This window comes from Papio anubis, chromosome 6 (assembly GCF_008728515.1).
Source record: "Papio anubis isolate 15944 chromosome 6, Panubis1.0, whole genome shotgun sequence".
Taxonomy (NCBI): Eukaryota; Metazoa; Chordata; class Mammalia; order Primates; family Cercopithecidae; genus Papio; species Papio anubis.
The window spans coordinates 154,976,290-154,996,841 of NC_044981.1; the positions used below are offsets into that span (position 1 = coordinate 154,976,290).

Sequence of the window (20,552 nt, forward strand, 5' to 3'; positions counted from 1 at the left end):
TTACATGGTAGAAGTTGTTTATATATTATTATTATTATTTGCAGAGATGAGGTCTTGCTATGTTGCTCAGGCTGGTTTCAAACTCCCGGCCTAAAGCGATCCTCCCAACCCTCAGCCTCTCATACTGTTGAGATTACAGGCATGAGCCATTGCACCGGGTTAGGGTTCTTTATATATTCTAGAGAGTGATTCATAATCAATTTTTTTTTGAGATGGAGTCTCGCTGTGTCACCCAGGCTGGAGTGCAGTGGCAGATATCACCTCACTGCAACCTCCGCCTCCCGAGTTCAAGCCATTCTCATGCCTCAGCCTTCCGAGTAACTGGAATTACAGGCACCCACCACCACGCCTGGCTAATTTTTGTAATTTTAGTTGAGATAGGCTTTCACCATGTTGGCCAGGTTGGTCTCGAACTCCTGACCTCAGGTGATCCACCCACCTCGGCCTCCCAAAGTGCTGGGATTACAGGAGTGAGCCAGCATGCCCAGCCAGTAGTCAATTATTTTTTATGAAAAATCTTTTCTCCCAGTCTGTTGTCTACCTTTTCACTTTTTCTATGGTACCTTTTGTTAACTAGAAGTTTTAAATTTTAACATAGTCAAATGTATTGGTGTTTACCTTTATAAGCTGGACTTTTTAATGTTTTTTCAATTTACAGGACAACATGAATATATATATTGGACTTTCATATCTTGTATAAGAAATGCTTCTGGCTGGGCAGGATGGCTCAGTCTGTAACACCAGCACTTTGGAAGGCTGAGGCAGGTGAATTGCTTGAGGCCAGCAGTTTAGATCAGCCTAGGCAACATGGTGAGACCACGTCTCTACAAAATACAAAAAATTAGCCAGGCGTGGTGGTATGCACATGTAGTCCCAGCTACTGGGGAGGCTAAGCTAAGAGGATTGGTTGAGCCCGGGAGGTCAAGGCTGCAGTGAGCCATGACGACACCCCTCCACTCCAGCCTGGGCAACAGAGCAAAACTCTATCTCGAAAAAAAGAAAAGAAATTATTCCTTTTCCCAAGTTCATGAAGTTATTCCTCTATATTTTCTTCAAGAAGTTCTGAAGTTTCACTTTAAATTTAGGGCATTTATTTCTAGATGTAAGTACCTAATTTTATTTTAATCTTCACATAGATAACCAATGATCCCATGCTAATTTAGTGAATAGACGATCATTTTCCTACTGATTCACAATGTCAACTCAATCATATATCAAGTTTCCATGTATATTTTGAACTTTCTATTTTGTTCTATTTGTTTGTCTATTTAATGGAACAGTGAATAGTTCCTGTTGAATAGAGGCAGGGATACAATAATGGAATATTAAACTGGAAAGTTAGACTAGGTAATCATCTACCAGCCCTCCTATCTAGTTAGGTAGCAGTCATCTAGAGCAAGGGCCAGCAAATTACGGCCATGGGCTAAATCCAGCATGACACTTGTTTTTGTAAATAAAGATTTATTGGAATATAGTTATTTATGTATTGCCTGTGGCTGCTCTGAGTGCAATGATAGAATTGAGTTCTTTTCCATCTGCCTCATGCATTGTTCTTGGAAGGGTGAGGAGGGGGTATCCAAATAAAAGGCGGTAGGATATAAAAGGGAGCTGGAAATAAGTTCTCATTAGGGAAAAACTGAAAATTATCTGGTAGAGGGCAGGAGAAAAAGGAAAGGAGTTCTGTGGCTCCCAATTCTCAGGTCTCTTGGGCTACAGTGTCTCCTCCTAAGAGATGAAAAACCTGGCTGCCTATAGACCCCTGATTAATGGAAACACAGATTTTCAGAGTAGCTCCATACTCTATTTAATTCTCTCCCTCCCTGACTCTGGAAATGCTTGATTTGGCTGTGTAAAAGTAATTCTAATTATAGTGATTTACATGAACTACTTACCATTTATGCCTAATTATCTCACAGCACAATAACAATTATGCATACATTAAATGTGTCAGATTAACCTGGTTGTAAATTTTACTCAATAACAAAAGTAAAGTGTTTATAAATGCTCATTCTTCATAGTTTGTTGCTCATATGGCATGGTCATCTGCTCATAACATCTTCAAATGTTAATTTATTAGAGAAAACATTATTACATAGGTAGGTGAAAGCAGCCTGGTAGTTTGTCACCAATTTTTTCACCTTGGTTAATAAATTTGGTATCTTATGAAGAAGGTATACTTTATTTTAGTATTATAGCATACGCTTACAGAAAGTTTCTTAGGAGTACAGAGGGAAAAAAAATAACTGCACCATAATGAAATCTATTTGTGTTTTGTTTTGTTTTGTTTTTTGAGACAGTCTCTCTCTGTCGCCCAGTCTGGAGTGCAGTGGCACGATCTCAGCTTACTTCAGCCTCAACCTCCTGGGCTCAAGTGATCCTCCCACCTCAGTCTCCCAATTAGGTGGACCACAGGCATGTACCACCATGCCTAGCTAATTTTTTTTTTTTTTTTTTTTTTTTTTTTTTGTAGAGATGGGGCCTCCCTGTGTTGGCAAGGCTGGCTCAAACTCCTGGCCTCAAGCAATCCGCCCATGTCAGCCTCTCAAAATGCCGGAATTACAGGCAAGAGCCACCATACCCAGCCTATAATGAAGTTTAAACAACTGTATTAAAAACAAAATTCAAAGTTCATAAAATCATAAATCCTACTTAGCATATGTCTTAGTTCATTTTCTGTCACTTATAACAGAAACTGAGTTTCAGATATTCTGAAATTTATTTATTTTTAAACAGGTAGTAATTAGTTGAATTTAATGATAAAATGAAGATATTGAGAAATAGTATTTGTTATTTAAAGTTCGAGAAAATGGGCAGTCAGTACTGCTTAGCTTTCCTCCAAAATGGCTGAATGTGTAGCACAGCAGCACAAATGCTGTAGCTAACAAACAACTTAAGTTCTTGAGTGATCTGTCTTCTCCTTAGCTGTTTGGATGGCCTATCAGAGAGAGAAAACTGTGCTGTGGTGAAACTTGTCCCTTACAGTTTCCACTATTCTTTCAACAATGCCAAGGTTTCATACCCAAGGCAAAGGTTTACAGTCCAAAGTCCGAGTTTTACTCAGAAACTGAGTAATTTATAAAGAAAAGGAATTTATGGGCCAGGCACAGTGGCCCACACTTGTAATCCCAACACTTTGGGAGGCCCAGGCAGGCAGATCACGTGGCACAGGAGTTCGAGACCAGCCTGGCCAAAGTGGTGAAACCCAGTCTCTACTAAAAATACAAATATTAGCTGGGCGTGGTGGCACACCCAGCTACTCAGAAAACTGAGGCAGGAGAATGGCTTGAACCCAGGAAGGTTGCAGTGAGCTGAGATCGCACCACTGCACTCCAGCCTGGCAACAGAGTGAGACTCAGTCTCGAAAAAAAAAAAAAAAGAAAGGAATTTATTTCTTACAGTGATAGAGGCTGAGAAGTCCATGTCTGAGGGACCCCATCTAGTGAGGGCCTTCTTGCTGGTAAAGACTCTCTGCAGAGCCCCAGACGACACAGGGGCATCACATGGTGAGGGGGCTGAGTGCGCTAGCTCAAGACTCTCTTCCCCTTATAAAGCCACCAGTCCCACTCCCATGATAATCCATTAATCCATTAACCCATTACTCTACAAATGGACTAATCCATTCATGACGGCAGAGCCCTCATGACTCAGTCACCTCTGAAAGGATTCACCTTTCAATACTGCCACAATGGGGATTAAATGTCAGCATGAGTTCTGAAAGAGACAAATATTCAAACCACAGCACCAGAATAAAGAACTCTCCAAATAAAGTTTTTCCATCACTGGAAAACCTAATAGCCCAAAGTTTCCTTTTCTGATAATTGGCATATCAGTGTTTGTTTTTAGAAAAAAATAGGTCTGTGTCATCTTTATTCTCTTCAAAAACTAAAGTTGTATATACTTTTCTTCAAATTATGCTAGATGTTTGGATCTCTTTCAGTATTTTAAAGATTTAGTGGGGCCAGGCGCAGTGGCTCACACCTGTAATCCCAGCACTTTGGGAGGCCAAGGCGGGTGGATCACTTGAGACCAGTCTGGCCAACATGGTGAAACCCCGTCTCTACTAAAAATGCAAAAATCAGCCAGGCGTGGTGGTGGGCACCTGTAATCCCAGCTACTCGGGGGGCTGAGACAGGAGAATCACTTGAACCCAGGAGGCAGAGGTTGTAGTGAGCCAAGATCGCACCATTGAACTCCAGCCTGGGTGACACAGCGAGACTCGGTCTCAAAAAATAAATAAAAAATAAAATTGTTTATTTAAAAATTTTTAAATTGTTAAATAAAATATTTATTTAAAATAAAGATTTAGTGGGTTTAGGAAACTATAAGGGCCAAGAGCAATGGCTCATGCCTGTAATCCCAGCATTTTGTGAGGCCAAGATGGGAGGACTGCTTGAACTCAGAAGATCAACACCAACACCAGCCTGGGCAACATGGCAAGACCCTGTCTCGGAAAGAAGGGAGGGAGGGAGGGAGGGAGGCAGGCTATAAGACAAATACTATTAGAAAAATATGTTTCTCTACCTACTAAACATTTATTCACATGCACTAGGATTTAACAAATAGGACCTTTCTTTTTTTTTTTTTTTTTTTTTTTGAGACAGAGTCTCGCTCTGTCCCCCTGGCTGGAGTGCAGTGGCGCGATCTCGGCTTACTGCAAGCTCCGCCTCCCGGGTTCCTGCCATTTTCCTGCCTCAGCCTCCCAAGTAGCTGGGACTACAGGCACCTGCCACCGCGCCCGGCTAATTTTTTGTATTTTTAGTAGAGACGGGGTTTCACCGTGGTCTCGATCTCCTGACCTTGTGATCCGCCCGCCTCGGCCTCCCAAAGTGCTGGGATTACAGGCGTGAGCCACCGCGCCCGGCCAAGGACCTTTCATTAGACACATTTGAAACTCTACCTGCCATATCAAATCTTCCATTTACATTAGATTTTAACTACCCAATAAAACCAGGGTTATTCACTAGCTGGCCCATCATAGCCAACTCAGATATCAAAGGTGGATGTATGGGAAAATACCCCTAAGAAGAGCCAATGAATTTTTTTAAAAACCACCGTTGTTGAATCGGCAACCAAATAAGTTAATAATTACAGTATACTTGTGATTGGATGGGAGTTCACCAACCACTGTAAGATGAGCTCTAGGGATGCTACAGAGTAGGGAGGAGGGATAAAAGGAATATATTTCCAGGAGGCTGGGGCAGACAGATTGCTTCAGCTCAGGTGTTCAAGACCAGCCTGGACAACATGGCAAAACCCCATCTCTATTTTAAAAAAAAAAAATTACAAAAAAATTAGCTGGGTGTGGTGGCACACACCTGTGGTCCCAGTTACTGGGGAGGCTGAGGTGTGAGGCTTGCTGGAGCCCGGGAGGTTGAGGCTGCAGTGAGCCATGATTGCGCCACTGCATTCCAGCTAGGCAACGGAGTGAGACCCTGTCTCAAAAACAAAACAAAAAAAAGAAATATATTTCCAAAAGGAAGAGGACTAGAAAGGGAGCAAGATACAAAATTCAGGAAAGCAATTCAAACCTCAGATAACCAAAATATCTAGTTGAGTACAACATGTTGTTTCCTGGCTAGGCCACATAACTAAACTGTTAGTTTACTTGGATGCCCACCTGTATCACAAACTATATAATTACATAGTTTTATATGTTATAGTTCATATACTCTATGCAAATATATCCCTATATATCACATATAACTAGATATGCAGTACATAAGCAGTCTATATTTTTTAAACTTTTTGGTTCTTTACTCACCTATAAACTTTGAGAAATATGGGAAAAAGAGGTTGGTCATCAAAACAAATAATTCATCATTATTACCTACAACCATCGTGCTAGACTGATCACTCATGGTGCCCACCACACTCACAGTCCACTTCTGAGAGCAACTGCCATGCTCACAGGAGCAGCCCTACATGGGAACACAGGTAAGTCAATCTTTACACTGGTTAATGGCCTCTAAGAAACCCAGTGTGAAAGCTCTACCCGAACAGGGATGAAGTCATTGGTTGACCTATGAGATCCTTACTCAGGAATTTAAACTACAGACACATAGAGAGAATTAAGAAGTTAGTAGAAGTTGAAGCAGACATGAGAGAAAAAGAACAAAAAAGTAAGTGGGTGCTGTGGTCTCAATGTTTGCATTGCCCCAAAATTCATATGCTGAAGTTCTCACCCCCAAAGTGAGGCTCTTAGGAGGTAGGCCCTTTGGAAGGTGATGAGGTCATGAGAGCAGAGCCCTCCTCAGTTGGATTAGTGCCCTTACAAAAGAGGCCTGACGGAGCTCATTTGTCCCTTCAGCCATGTGAGGACACAGTGAAAAGACAGCTGTCCATGAATAGTTAAGCAGGCCCTCACCAGACACTGAATTTGCCAGCACTTTGATCTTGGCCTTCCCAGCACCCAGAACTACGAGAAATCTTTTTCTGTTGTTTATAAGCTACCCAGTTTATGGTATTGTGTTATAGCAGCCCAAGTGAACCAAGACAATGAATGATACGAATGGCAGAGTACCGTAAGGCCTAGCTGTGTCATGGAGGTGCCTTTCATTGCTACGTTCTTATATAATCTCATTCTAAATCTCCATTTGTTTCTGCAATCTAAATGAATCTCTATTTCTTTCAACTAATAGTGTTAACACAATGGGAAGACACTTTCTTTACGTAAAAATAAACTAATTATATTCTCGGGAGCTTTATTAAAAAGTAAAATTACTTTCACTCATTTTTGTTTGTTTGTTTTTTATTTGTATTGTAGAGACAGGGTCTCCCTATATTGTCCAGGCTGATCTCAAACTTCTGGCCTCAAGCTATCCTTCCACCTTGGCCTCCCAAAGTGCTAGGATTATAGGTTCAGCCACCACACCTGGCCCTTATTCTTTTTTTTTTTTTTTTTTTTTTTTTTTTTTTTTTTTTTTTGAGATGGAGTGTCTCTCTGTCACCTAGGCTGGAGTGATCTTGGCTCACTGCAACCTCCGCCTCCTGGATTCCACCGATTCTCCTGCCTCAGCCTCCTGAGCAGCTGGGATTACAGGCACCTGCCACCATACCTGGCTAATTTTTGTATTTTTAGTAGAGACGGGGTTTCATCATGTTGGCCAGGCTGGTCTCAAACTCCTGACTTCAGGTGATATGCCCACCTCGGCCTCCCAAAGTGCTGGGATTACAGGCATGAGCCACTGCATTTGGCCCCTCATTCATTTTTAAGTAAAGTATTACTAATGGTTGTTCTATGGTGCTTTTCTTCTAAAGACTTTATAGTAAAAGCATATTTGGCAGGGGGTGGGGACAGTCAATTAAAGGAAAACTAGTTTCTTAGGTTGGACCATATTTTAACTCTTATTACTATTAACGTTCTCCAGAATTTAAAGATGAGACTATCGGCTTCTATATTAGATAAGGAACAGGAGTTTTCCTGTTGTCATGGAATTTTAACAAAAGCTCAAAGCTGAGGACCAGGGAAAATAAGCTCCCATTCGCTCTAAAGAAAGACACAAGCTGAATGCGGTGACTCACACCAATTATCCCAGTGCTTCTGAGGCTGAGGCAGGAGGATTGCTTAAGGCCAGAAGTTCAAGACCAATCTGACAACATAGTGAGATCCTGTCTCTACAAAAAATTAAAAAACTAGTGGAGTATGGTGGTGCATGCCTGTAGCTCTAGCCTACTCAGGGGGCTGAGGGAGGAGAACCATTTGGGCCCAGGACTTCAAGGCTACTAGTGAGCTATGATCGTGCTACTGCACTCCACTTGGGTGACAGACTGAGGCAGTATCTCCAAAAATAAATAGGCCAGGCAGAGTGGTTCATATCTGTAATTCCAGCACTTTGGGAGGCCGAAGCAGGGGGATCACTTGAGATCAGGAGTTTAAGACCAGCCCGGCCAGTATGGCAAAACCCCGTCTCTGCTAAAAATACAAAAATTAGTCAGGCATGGTGGCAGGCGCCTATAATCCCAGCTACTTGGGAGGCAGGAGAATCATTTGAACCTGGGAGGTGGAGACTACAGTGAGCCAAGATCACACCACTGCACTTCAGCCTGGGTGACAGAGTAACACTCTGTCTCAAATAAATAAATAGGTCAGGCGCGGTGGCTTATGCCTGTAATTCCACACTCTGGGAGGCCGAGATGGGCGGATCACCTGAAGTCAGGAGTTCGAGACCAGCCCGACGAACATGGTGAAACCCCATCTCTACTAAAAATACAAAAATTAGCTGGGCGTGGTGGTGCGTGCCTGTAATTCCAGCTACTCAGGAGGCTGAAACAGGAGGATTGCTTGAACATGGGAGGTGGAGGTTGCAGTGAGCCAAGATCACACCACTGCACTCTAGCCTGGGCAACAGAGCAAGAATCCATCTATAAATAAATAAATAAATAAATAAATAGACACACTAGTCACATCCATGCAGGAATTAGGTTTAAAACAACAACAACAACAACAACAACAAAAGGCAAAACAGCCCTAAAACCAAAGTGAAACTGAAGAGAGGGATCAAGGTATAAAGTTGTTAGCTGGGTAGGGTGCCGTGGTGTTCCCTTCACATATCTCGTAACAAATACGAGGGGTTCCCAAGAGAAGCATCCAAAGAGATAAGGATTGAATATAAATTGAGATGGACATCGCTCTCCCCAGCTGGATGCTTGCCTAGGTAAGAAAATGCGCAAGCAGCTGCCAGAGCAGGGTGTGGAAGAGTTCTTGGGAGAACTTGATATACATCCCCAGGAGGAAGGGGTATGCATGACAAAGACAGAAATTAGTGCCTGCTTCTTGCTTGCAAAAGTCTGAGGACAGGAGGCTGACTGAGGCTGCCCATGCAGCAAGGAGTAGAGAAAGAAGATGTTACGCTTCCTGTGGCCTGCACAGACACCATATAAGATGACCCAACAAGAAATGTTCCAGGTCAGGCACGGTGGCTCAAACCTATAATCCCAGCACTTTGGGAGGCTGAGACAGGTGGATCACTTGAGGTCAGGAGTTCAAGACCAGCCTGGCCAACATGGTGAAATCCCATCTCTACTAAAAATATAAAAATTAGCCAAGTGTGGTGGTGCATGCCTATAACCCAGTTACTTGGGAGGCTGAGGCGGGAGGATCACCTGAACCCAGGAGGCAAAGGTTGTCATGAGCCAAGATATAACGCCACTGCACTCCTGCCTGGGTGACAGAGTGAGACTCTGTCTCAAAAAAAAAAAAAAAAAAAAAAGACCTGAAAGGACCCCACCCAAGAAGCCTAAGGGCAAGGGCAAGGCGGTGTCAGAAGAATGCGGGGTTGTGAGTTGCTTCCCCAGAGTCATAAGAGGTTAGTCAAAGATTGGAGAAGTGTGGAGGTCCCCATGGGAGTCTTGAAGAACCCACCAATAAGACCCTCAACAAAGAGCTGGCATGTCAGCATCTACCATACATAACTGGTTGCTTATGACTGCTGTTTCACTCTAATCTTTCATTCTTCTCATTCTGACCCTAGAGATGTCAGGCAAACAGAGAAAGAAGGAGGAAGAAAAGGGAAAGAACACATCACTCCTCCTTTTCCACGCTGATCCCTGGATGAGACCTGAGCTAGAGAAAAGGGAAAGCTTTGATTTCCATAGAAGTTTTTATCTAGACTGGACTGCATTTTTAAAATTCTTAAATATGAAGCTATTGAAATCCCTGAAGGCAAAAGAAAGCTATGGAACATCAAAAGGCTAGGAATGGGGATCCAACAGAATTTGTGTAAAGGAACTGGCAGAAATTTTTCAAGCTGTTTCATGATTGTGCCCTACTGCATTGCATCCATTTTAGAAAATGCTTACACTTTTAACTGTTTAATCTTTCATATCACACAAGCCTCACCTTTGAAAAAAGGCCTTCTGCCTCTATATTATATCCTTTAAGGTCTTCGTGTAATTTCTGCAAACACTGTATGACTCTTCTTTGATGTTCATCATCCTTTAGCTCATGAGCTTTGATCAGAAAATCATAGTGGTCCAGAGGTCCATGGCAAACGGCCAAAGCCTTCAAGTAAGTCTCTGAAGTGGCAGTTGGGGCCATGCTCTCAGATGTCTGAACTGTATAGGCTATAAACAAAAACATATAAAATTTTAGACTTTCTTAAATACATTTCACAGTGCTCTACATGTTTCGTAAGGGTCAAATTCAAACTTTTAACTAGTTACATCTATTTGAGCAGTTTTTGTAAATGTCATTTTGATAAAAATAATATAAAATACATTTTCAGCCAGGCATGGGGGCTCACGCCTGTAATCCCAGCACTTTGGGAGACCAGGGCAGGTGGATCACTTGAGGTCAGGAGTTCAAGAGCAACCTGACCAAATGTTGAAACCCAATCTCTACTAAAAATATAAAAATTAGCCAGGTGTGGTGGGGCATGCTTGTAATCCCAGCTACTTGGGGTGCTGAGGCACGAGAATTGCCTGAACCTGGGAAGCAGTGGTTGAAGTGAGCAGAGATTGTGCCACTGTACTCCAACCTGGGTGACAGAGTGACACTCGGTCTCAAAAAAAAAAAAAAAAAAAAAAAAAATTAAACAATGAATATATTTCTAATTGTTTTATTTTAACAAAAGGGAATAAACCCCAAACCCATAAACTATAATCGTAACCTCTCTTCCAGAAGGCCTATTCCTACTACAGCTTCTGCTTTGCTTCCAGTCCACTAAAAGAGCCACTAGTGCTCCTCATCTCCTTCCCAAAGCAAGAGAGTTGCCTTTCTTTGACTTAGCCCTAATTCTGGTTCTTAAGCACCAAGGCAGAGACATCAAGATTAGTCCCAAGGGTTTTCCACTGCTCCTTAATTCTCTACCCAAAGACAACACAACATTCAGATATTACCACATCGATTTCAGCCCTCTGCTTCTAAGATGTTTTTCTGTTTTCCATAACCTTTAGGGAGTTGGACATGGAGTTGAGACACAGCAAGAGTGTCTGCTTCAAAGCAGGGTGGTATTCTGATCCTATTTTTAGCCTCTCCTGGGAGAGAAATGATTGTGGCGAGGTCCAACCATAATTCCATTCCTTATCTGGGGCAGGTTTAATGAGCAGCTAACTCCTTCTCTACTGTTTAGAAGCAACAATAAACAGCAGCAACCTGGCACATTTTTCAGAACAAGATTTCCCAAAGGTACTCTGCCAGGATTTTATTCATTTCATTGAACATTGTGTTTCCTTTATCACAGTAACATAAAAATTACTTTAGTGAAAAGAATTAACAATCACAATGTTAGGTCCATGTTTTCCCCAAAAGAGGGGGAAAAGTCCTTAAATATACTATGAATGTTGGAGATAGGGACGGCTGTCTTCCATTATTTGTTCCCCCTTTCTAAATAGAAGTTTTAGCTGGATGCATGGCTGCCCAAATACCTATTACATCTCCTAGCCTCTCTTGCAGTCAGGTATGGCCATGTGAGCAGGTTCTAACAATGGGATATGAGCAGAAATGTGTATAGTTCTGATACACCCCATTAAAGGAAAAGGGCATATCCTCCTGGCTCCCTTTTCCTCTCCTCTCTCTAACTGGAGTGAAAGTGTAATGACTGCAGCTGGAAGAGGCAATGAGATGCACACAGAATGTTGAATAAAGCAGAGCAACAAGATGCACAAAGCCTGGTTCTCCAACAATGCTGAGCTGCCAAACCAGCTCTGGATTGCCTACCTGGATTTTTATGTAAAAGAATAATCAACTTCTGGCCAGGCACAGTGGCTCACACATGTAATCCCAGCACTTTGGGAGGTTTAGACGGGCAGATCACTTGAGCTCAGGAGTTCGAGACCAGCCTGGGCAACATAGTGGGACTTCATCTCTACTAAAAATAAGAAATTTTAAAAAAAAAAATTTTTTTTAATTAGCCAGGCTTAAAATTAGCATGTGCCTGTAGTCCCAGCTACTTGGGGAGGCTGAGGTGGGAGGACAGCTTAAGCCCAGGAGTTTGAGGCTGCAGTGAGCTATGACCTACACCACTGCACTCCAGCCCGGGCAACAGAGTGAGACTCTCTCTCCAAAAGAAATAAAAAGTGAGTAATAAACTTCTATCTTGCTTTTAAAGTAGTGTATAGCCGGGCGTGGTGGCTAAAGCCTGTAATCCCAGCACTTTGGGAGGCCGAGATGGGCGGATCACGAGGTCAGGAGATCAAGACCATCCTGGCTAACACGGTGAAACCCCGTCTCTACTAAAAAATACAAAAAAAACTAGCCGGGCGAGGTGGCAGGCGCCTGTAGTCCCAGCTACACGGGAGGCTGAGGCAGGAGAATGGCGTGAACCCGGGAGGCGGAGCTTGCAGAGAGCCGAGATCCGGCCACTGCACTCCAGCCTGGGCGACAGAGCGAGACTCCGTCTCAAAAAAAATAAAAATAAAAATAAATAAATAGTGTGTAATTGGGGTCTCTGTTACAGAAGCCTAAGTTGTACCCTAACTGATATAGGTGCTTAAGGCCTGTAAAAGAGAATCTAAGGGCATCCTGGAACACTGGGCCTTACAGCACCAGGATAAGGTTTGGGTTCAATGTTGAAGCTGGAGATGCAGGCTGAAAGTCCCTAAATGTTCCCGGCAATTTGAGATATTTGCCAGTGTGACATAATAAGAAATATATTTGATCTTTGTCCCTGTTCCTTGGCACGGAGTTCCTAAAACCCTTGGAATTTCCTGAGTAATAGGAGTGTTTTCTGTTTTTCATTGCATCACACCTGAGTTTATGTTAAGGAGGTGACTCTAGGGTGAGGCTGGTAGCCGGAAGGACCAAGTAGGTAGAAGGTTGGAACTTGCAGCCCCACGCACTGACCCCAGGAAGGTGGGGCTAGAGATTGGCTCTGTAAACACTCAAGGAGACTTGGAGAGCTTCTGGTTGGTGAACACATCTAGGTGCGTTCAACCTCTAGGTATCCCCCTAGGCATTCCTTCTATTGGGCTCCCTGAGTTGTATCCTTTATCACAAACCAGTAAGCATAAGCAAAATTTTTCCCTGAGTTCTGTGAGCTATTCTAGCAAATTATCAAATCTAAAGGGGAGGAAGGTTATGGGAATTCCCGAATTTGTAGTTGCCAGGTAGATATGTTGGTAGCCTGTGCACCCCATTTGCAGCTGGCATGTGAAATGGGGGCATTCTGTGGGACTGAGCCCTTTTACTTGTGGGATCTGATGCTCACGTCAAATAAAGAGTGTCAGAATCAAATTGAACTGTTGAATACCCAGTTAGTGTTACAGGATTTGAGAATCTCACAAGAGAAAAACGCTCTTCTCTACCCCCTCTTTTAGATTTCTGGAGTCAACCAAGGGAGAAACTTCAGAGTGATTACTGATATATTCCTCTCCCTCCCACAATCCTGTTCTCCACTCCTCAACCAGGTTCTCAGCCAATCAATCATCGATGCTACTCAATTTTGTATGTGAAATACTCTCTAATTTATTCCCTTCTCTCCTTCCTCATCCTACCACCCCAGCTTGAGCCCTTTAAAGGAAGCAGGGTCTCTCTTAGGGCCTGCCATGCCCCCTCAATGTGGAAAAGAAAAATCTGGAATTCCTTCAAGGGAAATTCCAGACACCTAGCTAGCCCTGAGAAGTAAATGAGTCACTTGATAAGAAGATAATAGGAACTCAAAATAATGGCCAAGGAAGTTAGAGATGTTCTCCATAGAAACTAAAGATAACATCTTAATATATGTCACTGAGTTGTTTTTCAGAAACTCCAACCCCTACCAAACAGATCCACTGGGACACAGACCTCAGATAAGGAGGAACTGAGGACTGAATTCTGACCACTGTTCTTTGTTCTAAATTTCTTCCTGAGAGGCCTGAAGGAGGTTATGCTCATGAGCCAGAGCTAACATTCTTTTCTGTTGACCCCAAATTTTTAGACAAAGCTTTGTTTCCTTAACCAATTGCAAATCAGAAAATCTTTTAATCCAGCTTTGACCTGCGGGCCACTCCCTTCAAGATATCCCACTATTTTAGGTCAAATCAATGCATAGCCTCCACGTACTGATGTATGACTCTGATCGCCACCACTGTGCCAAATTTACCACTACCACGATCTGTAAAATATCTTCCACCAACTCTAGGGCTGATCTTACTAAAATCCACATGTGATTTTATCAATCTTTGGCTTGAAATTCATTTCATTGTTTAAAGGAGCGGCCTTTAAACTTTATTTTAATAGCCATACCTTTCTTACATACAAAATGTTCCATAGAATCCTGTTTATTAAAGAGAAAAGTGGGAAGGTGGGCACAAAGTCCCACCCTCTTCATATCCCCCTCATTCACATACCCACACCACCCTATTTCCCAACAGCCTCACTTTAGAGGATGATATTTAGTACAAATAATGTACAGAAAAGGGTTAACACAACAGGCCTGAGACTACTATCCACAGAGCATATTTACTTATGTCTCAAAATAAATAAATAAATAATACCTAATTTTTAAAAGTTGAGGCTGGGTGGAGTGGTGCATATCTGTAGTCCCAGCTACTTGGGAGGCTGAGGCAGGAGGATCCCTTTAACCAAAAGTTGGATGCTGCAGAGCACCATGATCATGCCTGTGAATGGCCACTGCACTCCAGCCTTGGCAGCATAGCAAGACCTCATTTCTAAAAAAAATAAAAATAAGATAAATAAAAATTGTTTTGGCCAGGTACAGTGGCTCATGCCTGTAATCCCAGCATTTTGGAAGGCTAGATCACCTGAGCTCAGGAGCTCGAGACCAGCCTGGAAAACATAGTGAAACCTCTGTCTTTACAAAAAAAAAAAAATTAATTAGCCAGGCATGATGGTATATGCCTGTAGTCCTATAGGGATTACTACTACTAGGAATTACTGCTACTCGGAGGGTTGAGGTGGGAGGATAACTTGAGCCTGGGAGGTTGAGGCTGCAGTGAGTGGCGATCATGCCACTGCACTCCTGCCTGGGTGACAGAGCAAGACCCTGTCTAAATAAATAAATTAATTAATTAACTAAAAATTGTTTAAAAGTTATTCATAGGAAATATCAGTATTGTGGGCAAAACATACTGATTCTCTTGGCATCTGCCTTTGGAGAGGCTTAAAGTATTTCTTTTATTTTCACTAGCCTAACATCTTGATTTAATAGTGTAGACTTCATTCCCAGTTTTCAGAAAAGAAAACCAAGGTACAGTGAAGATGAGGCACAAATTCAGCTAGTCAGCAGAGATAAAAAGAGAATCAGTCAGGCAAGATACTCAAGGCTGACAGATTGGCCAGCTTAGCCCTGGATAGCAGCTGTATAAATTGAAATACAAAAGACTTCTCAAAAGCTGCACTAAATTAAATCTGTTACTACATCAGTGTACACAAATTATGTGATGCTGCTGCCATATTATTTTGATTTGTATTAATTTGTCTTATTGTACTCCAAATGGACAGTGGGAAAATGCCATTCGGAAGTTCTACACACTAATCTACAAACATAAATGAAAGATTTTAGGAACCCAAAAAGTCTGCGCTATTCTTTCGAATACTTCAATTTTGTACCTTATTTCACTATATTCTCCTAAACTAAGTTTCAGGAAGATCCTACTATACTCCACAGCCCACTTGCCGCAAGATTTAATCAGTATCTTGTGTCCTACATCTGAATAACCTATTAAAACTTCCTTGATACTGTAAAAATTATTCCTATTTAGTTTTACTTTCCCCAGGGAAAAAATGAGTTTCCTCAAGCTTTGTGTATAGTTGTAATTACTTTCATTTTCTCCAATTTTTTTAAGTAAACGTAACCTCAAGATTGTATTATCTGCATAATACAACAAAAGATGATACTTAGAAACTAGACCAACCTTGGCTCTTTCTCTTATCTCTTCCCAGTTCAAAATGCTTTCGTCTCTTACGGCCAGCATTCTCTTAGATCTGCAGTTGGGCTCAACGCATTCAAGTCTCAGCACAGTCTTCTTTGTGTTTTAGCCTTTTTCTGGAAAATCAGCTTAATCTGCCTATGATAATGATAGCCACTCTGCTTCCTGTCATAATGCCACTTTCCTTGGGCACACAAAGAATCCTTGCCCTTCTTATCCTGATCTTGTCGTGAGGTTGGTGCTTGCCACATGCCACACGTGTTACAGAGTCTAGAGGGTTTTAGAGACATTCACCATGTTTATGAGAATGCTATCTGCAAGAAAAGAAGTGATTTCTTTCCATTTTTCCATTTTCACCTTAAAATATAAGTTTGGAACAAATAAAATTCTCCTGAAGCTGTGGAGTCCCAAGTTTATGCTAATATGCTCCCCCTGACTAATCTTACTTCATTAAACAAATAATATATAATAAACTGAAACTGTCTTTACAAAATTATGACAGTAAGAGAAATCTGACATAGTCAACTCCACCTTGCTTCTGACCTCCAAGCTCTGCTTGATCATTCCTGGGCACAGGCCAAGCTAACTTTAGGAGGAATTTAGTTTATAGTTTAACTTTAAAATAATGACCACAATATTATTGCTCCCTCCCTTAAGCTAACCCCACCCTTTCTCAAAAACCAAAAGCCACTTTTGTAAGACTAATGAAAGCCCACAAGAATAAAATTATGGGAGGGGCCTGAACTCTGCTAAAATGTAGGCCAAGTTTCTACACTCCCTTACTGCTCAGGGGTCATGTGGCCAGAGGTCACAAGATTTGTGACTTCTCCAACTGCTTCTACAAATAACATCATTGTTATAGAACCTAAGATTGGTTTTGCTGAAATGTCTTTCAGACTGACCCCACCTGGACTCATGACTCAACTGGTCCTGTTGTCCCACGCAGAGTTGGACTCAGCACATGAGGATCAATTTCCACACCCCTATTATTTCATCCCCAACCAATCAACAGCACCATTCCCTAGCCCCCTGCCCATGAAACTATCATAAAAACGCTCAGCTCCAAGCCTGCAGAGAGACTGATTTGAGGAATAACTCCAGTTCTCCTGTGTGGGACTGCCTTGCATCAGTTAAACTCTTTTCTCTACTGGAATGCCACGGTCTCAGGGGATTGATTTTTGTCTGTACAGTAAACAGAAAGAACCCGTCAGGTAATTACAAATTCATAATCATGCTCTTCTTAATGGCACAATCCAAAAAGAAGAGGCAATCCAAATTGTCACTGATACCCTTACAAGAATTGTTATATAATAAATATAGGGCTTTTCTTCTTAACAAGGTCTGAGTTAGCATCCACGACAGACTTAAGGGGAGGTAGGTGTCTGGAAGCCTCTTGAAATTAAAAGAAAATTGTATATTGTATATTTCAAAATTAATAATGGATTTTAAACGGTCTCATCACAAACATGATAAGGAGCTGAGGTGATGAATGTTATTAACTGGATTTAATCTTTCTAGAACATATACATCTGTTAAAACATCACAATGTACCCCATAAATATATACAATTATTTGTCAATTAAATTATGAGTTCTATAAAAGAAAGAAAATTATGTGTGAGTATGCTTAATCTGAGGCAAGTCCTCTAAATATACAACTTTCCGATTTTTAAACAAGATAAGAACCAATGTTTTATAAATTTTTTTTGGCAACAGGGTCTCTCATTCTGTGGCCCATGCTGGAATGCAGTGGCATGATCACGGCTCACTGCAGCCTCAACCTTCCAGGCTCAAGCTATCCTTCCACTCCATCCTCCTGAGTAGCTGGGACTACAGGCACACACCACCATGCCTGGCTCATGTTTCATTTTTTATAGAGAGGGGTTCTCCCTATGTTGCCCAGGCTGGTCTTGAACTCCTGGACTCAAATGATCCTTCCGCCTTGGCCTCCCAAAGATCTGGAATTATAGGCATGAGCTACCACATCCAGCCCAAGAACCACTGTTTAAAAAAGAACTGTTGGCCGGGCACAGTGGCTCACGCCTGTAATCCCAGCACTTTGGGAGGCAGAGGCAGGTGGATCACGAGGTCAGGAGATCGAGACCATCCTGGCTAACATGGTGAAACCCCATCTCTATTAAAAATACAAAAAATTACCCCGGCGCAGTGGCGGGCGCCTGTAGTCCCAGCTACTCGGGAGGCTGAGGCAGGAGAATGGCGTGAACCAAGAAGGCGGAGCTTGCAGTGAGCTGAGATCGTGCCACTGCACTCCAGCCTGGGTGACAGAGTGAAACTCTGTCTCGAAATAAATAAATAAATAAATAAATAAATAAATAAATAAAAGAACTGTTGGGTTGGGCACAGTGGCTCATGCCTGTAATCCCAGCACTTTGGGAGGCTGATCACTTGAGACCAGGAGTTTGAGGTTACAGTGAGCTATGATTATAATACTGCACTGAGCCTGGGCAACAGAGGAAGCCCCTATTTCTAAAAAAAGCGACAAAAAAGAAAGAAAAGAAAAGAGAACAAGGAAGGAAGGCAGGCACACAGAATCTGAGGCCCTACCCCAGCCCTCTGAATCAAAATTTGCATTTTCAACAAAATACTTAGGTGTTTTACATGCACATTAAAGGTTGAGAAGCACTGTGCCAGGGAATGACCAGAGACTCCTACAGATTTTCACGAAAAAGCCTTTCTGTGAAAAACACATTCAGTTGACACCTGAATGCCAAAAGGAGTCACCCATGAGAAATATCAAGGAGAACATCCCAGCCTAAGTTTATAGATGAGGAAAAGTGGAAATGGAAATGAGCTTCATATTTTCAAGGGAAGAGAAAGGAAGTTTATATGGTTGATGTAAATAAGCAAGGTAGACTATGTGCTACAAGAAGAGGTTGGAAAGGACAATAAGAGGCCCAGCACAGTGGCTCACACCTGTAATTCCAATACCTTGGGAGGCTAAGACCGGCGGATCACTTGAGGCCAGGAGTTCGAGGCGGGCAGATCACTTGAGGAGGGTGGATCACTTGAGGCCAGCCTGGCCAACACGGTGAAACCCCATCTCTACTAAAAATACAAAAAGTAGCTGGGCATGCTGGTGCATGCCTATAATCCCATCTACTCACGTGGCTGCGGCACAAGAATCACTTGAACCCAGGAGGCAAAGTTTGCATGAGCCAAGATCACCCTCACTGCACTCCAGCCTGGGCAACAGAGCAAGACTCTGTCTCAAAAAAAAAAGTACAAGCACTAAATGATGTATGGCCTTAAAAGCCATGGTAAGTAATGCAAGTTTTTTAAGTTGGATTGAGAACAAGGAGAAAGTTTTTCTATTTTGTTGTTTTTTTTCTTTATTTGCTTTTTTTTAAATTAAACTTAACCCCTCTAAGCAGAAGAGGCTGAGCGCGATGGCTCACGCCTGTAATCCCAGCACTTTGGGAGGCGGAGGCGGGCAGATGGCCTGAGCTAGGAGTTCAACAGCAGCCTGGGCAACACGGTGAAATCCCGTTTCTACTAAAATACAAAAAAAATGAGCCAGGCGTGGCGGCGTGTGCCTGTAGTCCCAGCTACTCGGGAGGCTGAGGCAGGAGAATTGCTTGAACCTGGGAGGCAGAGGTTGCAGTCAGCCGAAATCGTGCCACTGCCCTCCAGCCTGGGCTACAGAGACTCCGTCTCTAAAAAAAAAAGAAGCAGAAGAAGGTTTAGATCAGGGTACAAGATATTATTGAAGATAATAAAGATTGATAAAAGATTGCTTTAGAAAATAAGATTAGGAATGCAAAGTGGAAGCAGAATGTGTGAATTATATAGTATGTGAATTATTTTCTTTTGTTTTTTCTTTTTTTGAGATGGAGTTCCACCCTTGTTGCCCAGACGAGAGTACAATGGAGCAATCTCAGCTCACTGCAGCCTCCACCTTCTGGGTTCAAGCAATTTTCCTGCCTCAGCCTCCTAAGTAGCTGGGATTACAGGCACTTGCCACCATGCCTGGCTAATTTTTCATATTTTTAGTAGAGATGGGGTTTCACCATGTTGGCCAGGCTGGTCTCAAACTCCTGACCTCAGGTCATCCACCCGCCTTGGCCTCCCAAAGTGCTGGGATTACAGGCATGAGCCACTGCACCCAGCTGTGAATTTTTTTCAATAAAACTACTATGTATTTTTTTACGTGACAGTAGAAATTAGGAAACTATTCAAATAGTTAAGAGATATCTATGGTCTGGACACAGTGGATCATGCCTGTAATCATAGCAATTTGGGAGGCTGAAGCAGGCAGATCACTTGAGTCCAGGAGTTCAGGACCAGCCTGGGCAACATGGTGAAACCCCGTCTCTACAAAAAATACGAAACTTAGCCAGGTGTGGTGGTACACACCTGTCGTCCCACCTACACAGGAGACTGAGATGGGAGAATCACTTGAGCCCAGGAAGGTTAAGGCTGCAGTGAGCCATGATTATGTCACTACACTCCAGCCTGGGGAACAGAGTGAGACCCTGTCTTAAAGAAAATAAATAAATAAAAGAAAGAGAGGCCGGGCGCGGTGGCTCAAGCCTGTAATCCCAGCACTTTGGGAGGCCGAGACGGGCGGATCACGAGGTCAGGAGATCGAGACCATCCTGGCTAACACGGTGAAACCCCGTCTCTACTAAAAAATACAAAAAACTAGCAGGCGAGGGTGGTGGGGCGCCCTGTAGTCCCAGCTACTCGGGAGGCTGAGGCAAGAGAATGGCGTGAACCCAGGGCCCG

The 20,552-nt window shown here is 42.6% G+C and overlaps 1 protein-coding gene across 13 annotated transcripts in view; it reads right to left on the minus strand.

Annotated features, from left to right (window-relative positions):
- Positions 1-20,552, minus strand: part of AFG1L (AFG1 like ATPase) — a 250,446-nt gene that overhangs the window by 205,547 nt on the left and 24,347 nt on the right. For 11 of the 13 annotated variants that reach the window (XM_017958426.3, XM_017958427.3, XM_021938035.2 and 8 more), the window contains exon 2: positions 9,839-10,062. In XM_017958426.3, the coding sequence (XP_017813915.2) occupies positions 9,839-10,062 (224 nt within the window). Of the gene's footprint in view, positions 1-9,838; positions 10,063-14,412; positions 14,582-20,552 lie in introns of those variants that run through there. The other 2 variants (XM_021938036.2, XM_021938038.2) reach the window with 2 other exon arrangements.